The sequence below is a fragment of the Paracoccidioides lutzii genome, assembly GCF_000150705.2.
Source record: "Paracoccidioides lutzii Pb01 unplaced genomic scaffold supercont2.13, whole genome shotgun sequence".
Taxonomy (NCBI): domain Eukaryota; kingdom Fungi; phylum Ascomycota; class Eurotiomycetes; order Onygenales; family Ajellomycetaceae; genus Paracoccidioides; species Paracoccidioides lutzii.
Genome location: NW_015440959.1, coordinates 613,397 through 625,992, shown reverse-complemented (window position 1 = coordinate 625,992; position 12,596 = coordinate 613,397). Strand labels below are relative to the sequence as shown.

At 46.9% G+C, this 12,596-nt stretch overlaps 6 protein-coding genes across 6 annotated transcripts; 3 read left to right on the top strand and 3 right to left on the bottom strand.

Moving 5' to 3' along the window:
* Positions 1-544: 544 nt before the first annotated feature.
* On the bottom strand, positions 545-1,810 carry PAAG_05178 (chitin deacetylase; the record flags this gene model as incomplete). Its single annotated transcript, XM_002792995.2, has 2 exons — positions 545-1,446; positions 1,522-1,810. The coding sequence occupies 2 exons, from the start codon at positions 1,808-1,810 to the stop codon at positions 545-547; spliced, it is 1,191 nt and encodes a 396-aa protein (XP_002793041.1).
* Positions 1,811-3,000: 1,190 nt separating this feature from the next.
* Positions 3,001-3,868, bottom strand: PAAG_11997 (hypothetical protein; the record flags this gene model as incomplete). Its single annotated transcript, XM_015847549.1, has 3 exons — positions 3,001-3,185; positions 3,252-3,469; positions 3,648-3,868. 3 exons carry the CDS (start codon positions 3,866-3,868, stop codon positions 3,001-3,003), a joined length of 624 nt encoding a protein of 207 aa, XP_015702852.1.
* Positions 3,869-4,081: 213 nt separating this feature from the next.
* Positions 4,082-4,613, top strand: PAAG_05176 (hypothetical protein; the record flags this gene model as incomplete). Its single annotated transcript, XM_015845492.1, has 4 exons — positions 4,082-4,142; positions 4,170-4,226; positions 4,321-4,414; positions 4,487-4,613. The coding sequence occupies 4 exons, from the start codon at positions 4,082-4,084 to the stop codon at positions 4,611-4,613; spliced, it is 339 nt and encodes a 112-aa protein (XP_015699718.1).
* Positions 4,614-5,191: 578 nt separating this feature from the next.
* PAAG_05175 (hypothetical protein) lies at positions 5,192-8,745 on the top strand (the record flags this gene model as incomplete). The annotated part of the gene is made up of 3 exons (XM_015845491.1): positions 5,192-5,218; positions 5,290-5,909; positions 5,961-8,745. 3 exons carry the CDS (start codon positions 5,192-5,194, stop codon positions 8,743-8,745), a joined length of 3,432 nt encoding a protein of 1,143 aa, XP_015699717.1.
* A 492-nt stretch (positions 8,746-9,237) lies between these two features.
* Positions 9,238-11,512, bottom strand: PAAG_05174 (lariat debranching enzyme; the record flags this gene model as incomplete). The annotated part of the gene is made up of 3 exons (XM_015845490.1): positions 9,238-11,217; positions 11,250-11,384; positions 11,462-11,512. The coding sequence occupies 3 exons, from the start codon at positions 11,510-11,512 to the stop codon at positions 9,238-9,240; spliced, it is 2,166 nt and encodes a 721-aa protein (XP_015699716.1).
* Positions 11,513-11,950: 438 nt separating this feature from the next.
* Positions 11,951-12,583, top strand: PAAG_05173 (hypothetical protein; the record flags this gene model as incomplete). Its single annotated transcript, XM_002792991.1, has 1 exon — positions 11,951-12,583. One exon carries the CDS (start codon positions 11,951-11,953, stop codon positions 12,581-12,583), a length of 633 nt encoding a protein of 210 aa, XP_002793037.1.
* Between the last annotated feature and the right edge of the window lie 13 nt (positions 12,584-12,596).

Here is a 12,596-nt window from a genome sequence, read left to right as displayed (position 1 = left end):
GGACCTTGTGTCTGGCGAGCAGGAGTATGAGACTCCTTGCTCTAAATCTTCAAAATCTGAAAGTACTGGAGTTGGAGAATAATTTTGCACACACTATACGTTTATTAACAGAAAACCTGAAACAAGGCGAAGAAGTAGAGTGAATTGGTTGGCTAGAGAGCCCTATGGACAGAAGACACGTAGTATTGGTTTCGAGAACGCGTTGACCGAGCGAAAGGGTGGAGGAACGATAATGATAGTATGTACAAAAGAAGCTAACCAAAACATGTGGACACAGAATGTATACCGAAATACAATCTCGAAACCATGCCTCAAACCACGCCGTTTTCGATATGTATATAATCACCAGCATTGAGGCTATGTACCGCCTACAGCAGTCAAAGGACCACTTTATAGATTCATGAATTCGAGTCAATGTCAGCATTAGGCTTCAATTGATGGAATCTGCAGGATCAATCTCCAATTTCAAACCCCTGGTGATAAAATCGAGTGGGCGAAAACATTTGATATAAAGCCATCACGGATGTATTGTTGTCCGCAAGGATCATCGAATGAAAGCAGTTTCGTTGGAGGGTTTTGTCCTTCGCGACGTGTTTGACCACCAGCGACCTGGAATGCTAAACGGATGGGCCCAGCGATACCAGTTCTCCGGACTGTCCCCAAGACATTCTCCCAGCGTAACTGCCCGATAACCTGCCGCATATAGTCTCTCCAGCATGTAAGGAGTAAGGCTGTACACAGTTTGTTGGTGTACATCATGTGCAATAACCAACAAGGGTCTTCTAGATGGTTCAGCCGCATTCAATGCATTATTGAAAATATCCTTGGAGCGTTGTATGAGGCCTGGAGGGGCATTGTTGTAATCATCCGTATCTACATCGAAATAGGTAATATGGTAGCCTAGGTCATTCATGGATTGAACGCAGCCTGACTCGTCCGAGCATTTCGAGTATGGGGGTCTCATGTAAGTTGGGAATCCACCAAAGATATTGCGAAGAGCCATTTCATTCATGATCATTTGGTCACGACGTTGCTCCGCTGAAAGAGATTCAAGATCTTGATGACCCCATGTATGACTAGCAATTTGGTGATTACCGTCAAACATTCGCTGTATCAGGTTCTTCCACGGCAGATTGGGATCATCTATCGGGCCCTTGTTGGAGTTGATACCTGTTACGAAAAAAGTGGCCTTGGCACCGTACGAATCGAGGATGTCAAGAAGATCGCTGGTGTAGATATTTGGGCCATCATCGTACGTCAAAGCGACCGTGTTGGGGACGATGCAACGGTATATCGGATTGTACGCATATGGGACTTCTCCAATTAGGTCACGCGCGACTCCTGCCGTAGTGTCACCTCCTGGGGTTTTCAGTGCATCGCAGCCGTTGCTGTAGTTAATCTGGCAATCTGGAGCTTGGCAGTAGAATTTAGCAGTACCGCAATAGCCTGCAGCCACAGTAAGCAAGACGCAAGACCTACGGTAAGCAAATGACAGTAGAGTTCCAATACGAAGAAGCATACCTGATGGTGAACAGCAGTAACTATCATCACAGGATTGAAAATCAGGTCCGCACCTCTCAGTAGCAGCAACAGCAGCGGCAGCACGTTTTCTTAATGCCGAAGCCGGAGGCTGGTTCCGCCCACCAAATCCTGGCGCGGGCATTGGGTTTGGGGGTAGGTCTAGCGGGAAATTAGGGATTACTCCTTTGGACTTCTCAGAATCCGGAGTGTCCTCCTGGCCATGAACGGCAGCGGAAGCGAGAATAGCATGGCTGAGATAGAGAGCCCACATCCAGGGGCGAGAAAGCATGGCGGCGACAGTGACGGGGTCTGGGACGCCCGTGAAATTCAACAAAATAAAGATGAGTGAATATACCAAAATACGTATACAGGATTGAACCGGACACTGGTATACGAAACTGAACCGCTTAAATAATCGGCGAAAAGCATAAAAACGAGAGCCGAATCAACAAACGAAGACCCCTTTTTTGGAACCGGGCAGCAGAGCGCAGCGGGAAGGAGACACCGCCGCAGAGCTCCGGCAAAACGCTACGAGCATTGCCGGGGAAACCGGGACCGGCAAGGTTATATATATATATATATATATCGTCCTTTCCATTCACTGAGGGGGGCTCAAAATGCCGAGCCCACGGAGCAGAATATCAACAGCCACAGGAAGCTGCAATGGGGACTGGAGGTCGCTTGCCGGCTGTATTAATAATGATAGCAAGAAAGTCAACAAGAGCGACGCGATATCGTGTTTTGGTGGGCTCTCAGCATAAGCATTTGTATTGTTGGCAAAATGCTCCGAGAGGCCAGAGCGAAGGTTATGTATGACCAATGACAGAGAGAAACCCAATAGTTAGGTGGCACGCCACGCCACGGCACGGTTGCATAACTAAGAGGCTTAAGAATTTCTTGACAAAACAGCTTCGGCATAAGTTGGTGTTATTGAGAACTCGAAATGGAGGCAAACGAGTTGACCGTTTAACATATATCCAAATACCCCAACATTATACTGAAAACGGAAATGTGATGGGTAACATCAACAGGTTGTAGAAAAATTATAGCTGGAACCTGCTGCAGTAGTTAGCTCAAATCTCAAATTTAGGAGGGATTGAGAGACTTATAAAAAAAAAAAGACCAAGGCCGTTCCCCAATTTATGTAGGGAACGGCAGGGAACTTCCAACAGCGCAAACCACTGAAGAAATCGTCGCTCATGTTGCTTCTCATAGTCCAGAGTTCTCCTTACCCCCCGGCCGCCGCCCAATCACATAACGCAGAACATCCTCATAAACGCCATGACCACAACAGACACCTCGTCCCTCACCCCTATTGGAACCAACATTCCAGCACTAATGCCTGGTACCAAGATGGGAATAGAAGATGCAAAAGGAGAGTGGGCGTGCAACAGTTACAGACAAGCCTAAGCTTTGATCCTCACTCTAGAGAGGTCCCGACCTGGTGCACGTTCCAAAGCCAACTTGTATCCTCTCCCATTATCGTAGAGCAGGAATTAGGTTGAGATGATTTCGAAACCAATGGAAAAGGCTAAAGACTTGTTGAGGCGCAAATTGCAAGGTCACAACTGGAGAATTGGTTGCGTCGAAATGATCAAATCTTTTTAAGGGTGCAGTCGTAAAGTATGAGTTGTCTACACTTGTCTGCAACACAGCTCGAATCCCTAAACACATGGCAAAGGTGTTTATGAAGTTCCGTATTAAAGAAGCTCCTTTCGTCTTTGTCTTACATGCAACAGTATTATTACCACCATGCTGTTCCTTCACCATCGCCATCCGCCCTTCTGCATTTGCTTTTCTCGATTCTTGTATCCCTGCAAACACAAGGATCCATGCCCCAAAACACTCGACGTTCAAACCCCCGATTTCGTTCTGAGACCGGGACTGAGCCTCTCTTGTGTGTGATACAGTAGCCTCAGAGACTAGTTTTTGTTTCCTCTCCAAACTGCTGGACCGAAATTAAAGTCGGGAGTCGGAGGGCGTTTGAAAGCGGACAAAAGACATCCTCAAAAACCGCTTTTTCCTCCCTTCGCGATGAGCGATAGTAGAGAATCTGAGCACTATTGGAGAAACTCCGCAAGGACCCAGTGTGTCGGTGCTCACTCAGAGCTGTAAGCTAAACTCACAGGGAGATGACTAACGCGGCGGATCGGGACGCTTGGAACCAAGCTAACACCTTTGAATGGTATCGCGGTGCAAGGCCAGTGCGCAATGTTTCAATAGTCGGGAAATGGGGTGGATGGTAGGGGTCTAAAGGCCAATAAGGCTCTTTTCGGAGGTTCGAGACACATACGGGACAGCCGACCGTGGAATGCGAAAAATGAGACAAAGTTATGCCAAAGTCCATGACTAAATAATGAGAATAACTTCATGTCTTCAGATAATACAATTTCCAAGAATATCACCGCTGTGGACGCAAACGAATGCAACCGGAACAAGACAACAAGCACAAAATCTTAACGGCAATGCGGCAACGCTACCAGTTAAGCGGCCACACATCTGCTTGAAGTATTGTTGACCTTGCTACGAACCATGTGAATCTGCACAGGAGACAGACAGCATGGAACGATTCCGGCAAGTGGATCCGCAAAAACGACTTGCAAATGTATTCGAGGTGGCAGGTGTGTAGGCAACCATCCTTATGACAGATGGATTTGTTGCGTTCAAAGCTGAATGCTTTCCCACCAAACGGCAAGATCATCTTGGTACGTCGTTCAGTCTGGCTAAACAGCTGACAATATTTAACAACGACAAAGACGGTCCAACGGTTTTATAGCTCCCAACGACAATTCCCAAAAGTGAGATTGCCCGATATGTCTCACCAACCATCTCCCATTCTGCTCCAAAAAATGGACAAGCATCAAACTGACCATCCCTTCAGCGATCCAAGCATGTAAGTCCAGCAGATAAACTGACGCGTGTTCCTTTTTGGACACTTTAAAACGCATAGTAAATCTCTTTTAAGGGTTCTGGACACCAAACACCCTTTCGACCATTTGAGACCGGTAAAAGAATCAAACGGGCTAATCAGATATTTGGTAACTGTTAACCGCGAAGCTAAAGTCCTTAAAGAAGGACAACCGACGAGGTGACGTAGGGTTAAGTTCCAATATCCACCCAACCCGCTATTCGACGTCCTCGCGAGGCTAGCAAGCTAATGACGCGACAAGATAGTGAGGGGCCTTGGGCGCGTGAGATGGTTATTGGATAACTATGGGGAGGCCGGGCTGTATATATATATCGCCTATAAATAGGCAAGAGAGTGGTGAACGAGGAGTGCCCCTGAGAACGGACATGAGCTGATCAAGGTGTATTAAGGGAAAGGCATGAATCGAGGTCAAAGCAAAAGCGTCCGAAGAGTAGAACCAGAGCAATGAGAAATAATCAACACCAATGGCAACAAATTGTGCTGGCTGGAAGATTCAAGACGAGTTGAAAGTCAACAGAAACATTGCATGTTGCCATTCATGAAGGAGTTGAAGTTCTCTTTAATTTATGCACGCATATTTGGCTTGTCACTAAATATCACGTGACGTAACTAGTTTATCATTACATAAATCATACCAGGCGGGCGTTCACGTATCAGCGACGTCACCGTCTGAATTTAACTGAACCGGCACTTTGAAAAAATTAATGCCGCGAAAGTATTGGTGAGGGAGAGTTTTGAAAAATGGGCAGTTCTGAACAGCTCATAAAGGTGTTTGGCGAGACTTATGAGTTCCTCAATCCGGTCTTAAAAAGAGGCACGCAACCTTAACTTCCTTCTAGTTTACACTTAAGCTAACCCTAGGTATCAAAGAGGAGATCCAGAAATCTCGCGGCGACTCTCTCGTTCAAACTCTTTCGCGACAACTCTCAGTTCAAAACCAAGGGGCTGAAAGCTCCAGGTTACATGTAATCCAGCGGGCACTGGATCTTCTTGTCGCGATCCACAATGCTTTTGTTGACTCAAGCCTGGGTATTGACATTGACTATTCCAAGGGAAACGGGCGGAGAGAAGACCCGGTTCTTGAAGATACAAAACGGCGACGGGTGATCCATGGATTGCTTGATCTTGTTTCCCTTGAGGGAATATACCCTGCGCTATCAAGTGGGGTTGGGATCCCACTTGAGCAACGGGTAATGTCCGCTCTGCCAACCGGCGTTGTTGCAAGACAACCAGATCCGACCTCCGGGAACAAGGCACATGATGAGAGACTATTACGCCTTATAATAGATAATTTAAGGCCCATTATTTGTGATAAACGCTCTGGCATCCAGTCAATAATTCTGGGAAGAATACTAGTAGACATACTGTGTGCCACTGCAGAACTCGCATTTCATTCACAGTATCTTTCCCAGGACGATATCAACGTATACGCTAAGCTATTTCAAACGATTATTGATGGGTGAGTTACTCGTATATTTCTTTCTTATATTCGCTGACTACGAATTTCCAGAACCCCTACACCATCCTTGCTACCCCTTCTCTCCACGTTCATCCAAAAAAGTTCTTCAGCATGGTTCAAAACCAGAATATTCAGCCAGTTGTCGCAGATTCTCCTCCGCAGGGATGGCGTGTTCCAAACAGTTATTTTTATTGCCTCTCAGTTTGCCCCGGCTTTAGGGCAAAACGTGGAAACATCGCCCTCCAATGGCCCTCCAATTACTGTGCAGGCCATCATGCAGACGTCTCGTTTGCTATCTTCTGTTCCTCAAACAGTTCCGGCTGACGACTATTTTTGTAATATCTCTCCAAAATTGCTAGCTCTTTTAGATAGTGATGAATCAGGACTTCAGAAAACAGCCTCTTATGTGATTGGCAGTGGAATACTCGGAAAGCAGTCATATGGGGCGCCAGGTGCGATAGGATATAGAATATTTGTGAAACCCATCTTCGACTCACTTCACGGTAATCCGACAGGGGAAGTTGCTTCGTGGCTGAAGCCGTTTTCTTTAGACGGCACCCTCTTGAACGAGAGCTCACTGGATAACCTCGAGGGTGTAATCCTCATAGATGAACCGAAATTGCTTCTATCCCTTAATAGGCTGAGCGCTCTGGTTTTATTGCACCCAAACCCGGGTCTTTTAAAACGCCTGATTCAACCTGTCTTACTGCCTCTCTGGGCGCTGAAGTGCTATGCCAAAGAGCATCAAAGATCATTCTGGTATGACAAGGTTTCCACTCTGCTGAAAACCTTTTTTAGTGTATCGACTGGAATAGGGAGATATAAGAAACTGGCCGATCATATCCTATGGGATGGGGGAAATACCTGGACCTATGGTCCAGGTCAAGAAGGCGGGATTTCTGTCAGGAAACGTACAGATCCCGGGATTCAGGAGCAATTTAACCCAATGCAGCTCATATCCCTCTTAGATGGCCGCATTGATGGCATTTTAGAGCTGCTTTCCAGTGATCCTCAAAGTGAGGAGCTTGTAGGAGACATGTTTCTTTATGTTAGCCAGGTGTGGCTACTAGGGCCTCCAGAACAACCTGATCATAAACAGCAGGAAATTCTACGGGCCGGTAAAGATTTACAATCCACGTTGCAAAAGCTTACAAGTGCCAAGTTTACGGAGAAATTACTGGATAAATTCAAGGACAGTCTATCCCGACACCCTGACAAGATACTGGGTATAATTGAGCAGCTTATACGAAGCGGAATCACGTCGAGGGTGAGTCAAGACGAAGGGAAACAGAAAACTGCATCGTCCCGATACTTGGGGAATATGGTTGAAAGCGGCCGTGAGGACATTGAGCAGGATAACCCCGAGGAATCAGAGTCATTGTCAGCTGCATTCAGTCTTCTTTCCACCATCCTCACCTCCCCCGATTTTTCGTTGTCAGAAACATTATCCCCGGTCGTTCGAAGGATAAAAGCCCAGCTAGGCAAGCTGCTACCAAAACTCCCGCGCTCTCTTGTTCAGCCCGCAACTACCGCATCGATGCTCCTTGAAATCACCCTTACCTCTTCATTATCTGCGGGAGAGAAATCGGAGACAGTTTCTTCGCGGATATCTGACCTCGAAATTCATCGCCAAGTTCTCGAGCATCTCTCATCTCCATTACCCCCCATAAAGGCTGAGGGTCTTGCCCTTCTCTCTCGCTTGATCACCGAATCATCCCCTGTTCTCGATATACCTGCAACACTTACTCTTCTACTTTCTCTAATAACTAATTCAAATTCCGAATCTTCTTCAAACGACGAATTCATTTATATAAATGTCATTAAAATTATCGGAATGCTTGCATCAAAGCACCCACGGACCGTAGTCAAAACTTTGACAGAGCGCTATGCAGATAGAGGCGAAGAGTATACCCTGGACCAACGGTTAAGGATTGGTGAGGCGTTGTTGCGGACTGTTCAGGAACTGGGCGGCGCTTTGGTTGAAGATACCGCCAAATTACTTGGCGAAACTATGATTGCGGTAGCTGGGCGACGAGGTAGGAAGCCATTTGCAAAGAGGGTTAGGGAGGAAATATTAGAAAATGAATTAAAGAAGAGGACGGGAGGAGGTGAAGAAGACATATTAGATCATGAAGCCGCGGACCTAATGCAGCAGATAGACGAAGTGATGGACTCAGACACTGAAGACCCAGCGCGCATTGCCTATTCAGTCAATATAGTTAATGCCTGGGCCGCTGGTGCCGCATCTGACCTGGAACCCGATGACCTTCGTGTCCGCGCATCCGCTATGTCCATCTTAGCGTCAGCTATCCAAACGAATATCGCAGGCCTTGGACCCTCCATCTCATCTTCTTCGATTGACCTGGCCATATCAACCCTAAATCTTGAACGTGGCCAGGAAAGCGCCATCTTGCGACGAGCTGCCGTTGTCTTACTTCTTGATCTCGTCAAAGCGCTCGACATGGCAAGGGAAAACGGAGTTAACCTCGGTTTTGGATTCTCCTATATTGAACACTCCCCAGATTCCAACGGTCAGCGAGGACATCCAAATGAGGGATCCATTGGGAATATTCCCGATATGCTGCGCGTCCTAACATTCGTGGAGAGCAACGAAACAGACCCTATCGTGCGTGGGCACATACGAGTTCTCATAGAGAGTCTGGAGGCATGGCTTGAAAAATCATTGTTGTGGGGTGTAAGGTCCTGCGAGGGAGTTGGGGAACCCAGGTTCGAGCTAGGAGATCAACTGGCTGGGTTGGATATTCATCCACATCTTGATAGTAGTGGTGCTGGTCAGCCGTTGGTAGGGGGGCCACGGATAGAGGAAATTGAATAGCCTTCCATCTTAGATCTTGAGCAGCTGTGCATGTCCTGGTATGTTGAATTTTTGCAACCTCAAACGCACCACCTGCGGATGATTTGGCTCTTTACTTTTTATTCTCCGTTGCATCTTTGTTTGCCGTACACAGCAAATGTAAACCCACCAGTTTCAATGTGCATCATAATTTCTTCGCATGGTTCTAGCAAGTGACATGTAGCATTATTCGGAGATTTGACCAGGTTCCCATAGGAACCTCCGGGGCATGAGGAGGGAGCAGAAAAACGTCCCCAATAGCTCTTCTGGACAGAGCTTGAATAGAACATACTTTACCAAGTAGACAATTTTCCTCTTTGAATAACCCTGTGTTTAATGATACAAGGGTAAACGCCTCACTCCCCACTGCCATCCCCTAATTTCATCACCAGAGAAAGAGAGGAACAAATGAAGTGGAAAAGAGGTAACAAGACATGAAGCTTAGACAACACTCATCCCGCAGCCACCATACTCTCAACTACGTCCACCAAATCCCCCACGTCCTTCTCTCCCTCTTTTCCCGCGGCCTCCATTGCCTTGCCAGCGGCCACCCTCATTCCGAGAGCCCCGCCCCCCTCCTCTCCCCTTCCCTTTCCCAAAACGTCCATATTGCGGCCGGAACCGTCTCTCCTCTTCCGGGAGTGGACCAGCATCAATACGAGCACGACGTTCCTTATCACTGATATGGAACTTATTTTCAATCCCAAGGAGTTTGCAGAACTCTGCTGTTTGTGGGTTTGTGTATTCTGGTGGCATCTCGTTCGTCGTGATCGGTACAGCAGGGTCATAGACGGGCGCCGTGATGGAGAAGTTATGCGGAACGACCATTTTGCCCCGTTTCACGATGTTCTCTTCAACCCATTCTTCAGCAGAGAGGATTTCCGGCTTGTAGCGGGCATCACCTTTATTTGGTGGGATTGACACGCTGGGGTCGCCAAGTGTAAGATCGTCAGCAAAGGCTCGAGTGATGGCGAGCCACTCTTTGTCATATTTCAACTGGTACGGGCGGCTCTCTTCTCCTCCAGCACCTCCATCCGGTAGCGATATCGTAGGATACTCAATGAGCTGTATAAATTTCCTTTTTCCCTCGCATTTATCCAGGGCAATGAAATTGGTTTCTGTATTTTTGATGGTTTCTGGCAGTTTAGGGTCGAAAATTGGCAACTGATCTGGTGGAAGAGATGACATCTGGTTCGGCTTCCGAAAACTTGCTGGTAGCTGATCGCGAACATCGGTAGGCACCTCGTCTGATTGTGCCGCCTCGCCTACATTGTCAGGGGCCAAAGTGGAAGATATGTTTTCTGCTTCCACCCTCTGTGGTGAGCTATCACAATTAGTTTCCATTTCATCGGCAATATTGGGCATAGACTTCTTAGAGTCCATAGTTCCGGACTTTTCTGAAGTTTCCGATGAGGTGTCAAGATCAATATCAATTTCATCGGTATTTTTCACTCCAGGCGTTTCCACAGCTCCCTTTTGCTGCGCAGCTTCATCACGAATTGATGGTTGCTCCTTATCGAAGCCCACTTTGGTAATGTCCTGGATCTCGCGTTTTAGACCACTGTCTACAACTCCGACACTTTTCCAGGTAAATTGGCAATTTACCTCTGGTCTACTTATCAGACTAGCCTCGATCTGTCTCTCATGTTCTGTTGCCTCTTGCATCAGGCGAGCCTCATCCTCCGCATCTTGTTTCGATGCAACTGTGTGAAAGTATTGCGAGGCCGATAATTGTGCTGAACCAAACGGGGTAGGGGGTTCTTTGGTTGTAGACGGCGAAACGACGACATCATCTCCCAATGGCGTCATTTGAGATTCACGATTTGGGCCAAGCCTATCACTCAACACGGGGGGCTTATAATCACCATGCACCAAACGAGCCGTGTATTTGCAATGGAGGTGGGCGGAAAACCAGTGCGGAGGTCGCAGGCGATCCAAAACATATCTCGCTGCAACACTGCCTAATTTTCCTGCTTGAGCATCCGCTTCAAATAGGGGTTTCATTTTAAAAAGTTTTTTGAAGTTGCCGTGCCATTCGATACCCTGCGGCCAGTCATGGCTTAGACCAAGATCGACTTGGGTTCGAATTTGCAAAAGCTTGCGAACATCCAATTCCCTAACATGGTAGATGCTTTGTTTGTCATCGCGATTATAAGGAAGTCTTTCGAAATGGGGTTTCCGATAATCATATCCTTTCCAGATCCCAGAGATACCGGCTATTCTAAGGGGCCCACAGCGGATAACATTTGCAGCTCCCAGATAATAAATATTAGGGGCTACCCAGCCACCGTAGTACAACTCGAACAGGTGGTTGCTAGCTTCATGATTTCCTCCCACAAAAATGGTCAAATATGGCGCGACACGGGAACCACTGTAGTATTCATGGAAATCCCCGATTTTCTTGTATTTCTGCGGGACTGACATGCAGCTTAAATCGTATGAATTGCGGACCGCCTATACCAGAATGTAAGATAAAGAATGTTTACATGTGTTTGCAAATCAAAGGAATAAGAACTGGCCTGAAAGTCTCCACCAATGATAAGAAGATCCACACCATTCCATCCCTTGAGTTTTGCTGCTTTGTTTACTGAGGCATAGATATCATGGAGTTTACCATGCCCCTGATGGCTGTTAGCATTGGGTTCTCATAACATCAAATCATCAATATGCAGCCAATAAGGCAGAAGGGAAACCCTACACAGCCTTCCAGAGCCACTCTCAGGCTCTGAGACGCATTACTGCTCTGCATCCTGAGCAGTCTTAAATGTTGATATCTGTTCTTTGTGGTGCCCAGTTGAGGTCGTGAACCTGTAAACCTATACAAATGTGAAGAAATGGCCATGTGCTGTGAAAAGAAAAAAGTACAGGATGAAGCTGAGAGGATTGACATTTATAGCCAGAGGTCCTTTAGATTCCTTTGTTATGGAGGACGCATTGCTATGGGTGTTACTAATAAGGGGTTGTTGAGGATGTAAAGATTTAGAGGGATCCTGACTGCAGGGATTTTTCACTTTCTGCAGCGGTGGCTTTTTCAGTGAGAAACAACTTAACTAGTTATTTAACGTTAAAATCGCTTCATCTTAACATTGTCAATAATCAAAACATTTTGACTGATAGGGCCTTTCTCTCGTTATATTTTAATATTAAAAAACTATCACCTCCAATAGTGTGCTACATTTCATCTAACATGGCTTCATCCGTATCTGCCACACAGCTGAAATTTCTGAAAAACTCCGCGCATTATCTCGCCGCCCAGAGTCGTTCCACCTCCTCTCATCTTCTATCAGTTCACAACCAGCTGCTCCGCGATAAATCGAAGCGGTTGTCTATCACAAATCACCGAGAATTCTGCGGTGCCTGCGGGAGCATCAGGACATCCCATTCTTCAAAAACTATCAGTATCAACAAAAATGGAGTGAAAAAGAATCTCAAGGGAAATCGTTCTCCGAAACAGACACTTTCAATTGACCCTCCCCTCGGAGTGATATACAAGTGTCTACGATGCCATCGCCGGAAATTTCAACGCCTACAGAGTACTACCAAACATACAGAATCTAAAAAACAACGTCTAGGAGCAATTGCGTTCGCAACGGAGATATCCTCTTCAGCTGGGAGCCTCACAGTCGCGGAGCAGACCACGCAATCACCAGCCGCCACCACGTTACAGAAATCCACAGAGAACCTCAGCAGCAAGAAGAGAACCAAAGCACGCAAGAAACAAGACCTAGCGGCAGCCCTCGCAACAAGAAAACAGCGTGCGCAGTCCCAAACCGTGTCGTCGTCGTCGGCGCTGGCTCTGCTCGACTTTCTCAAGCAGTGATTGTCCGGAGTGT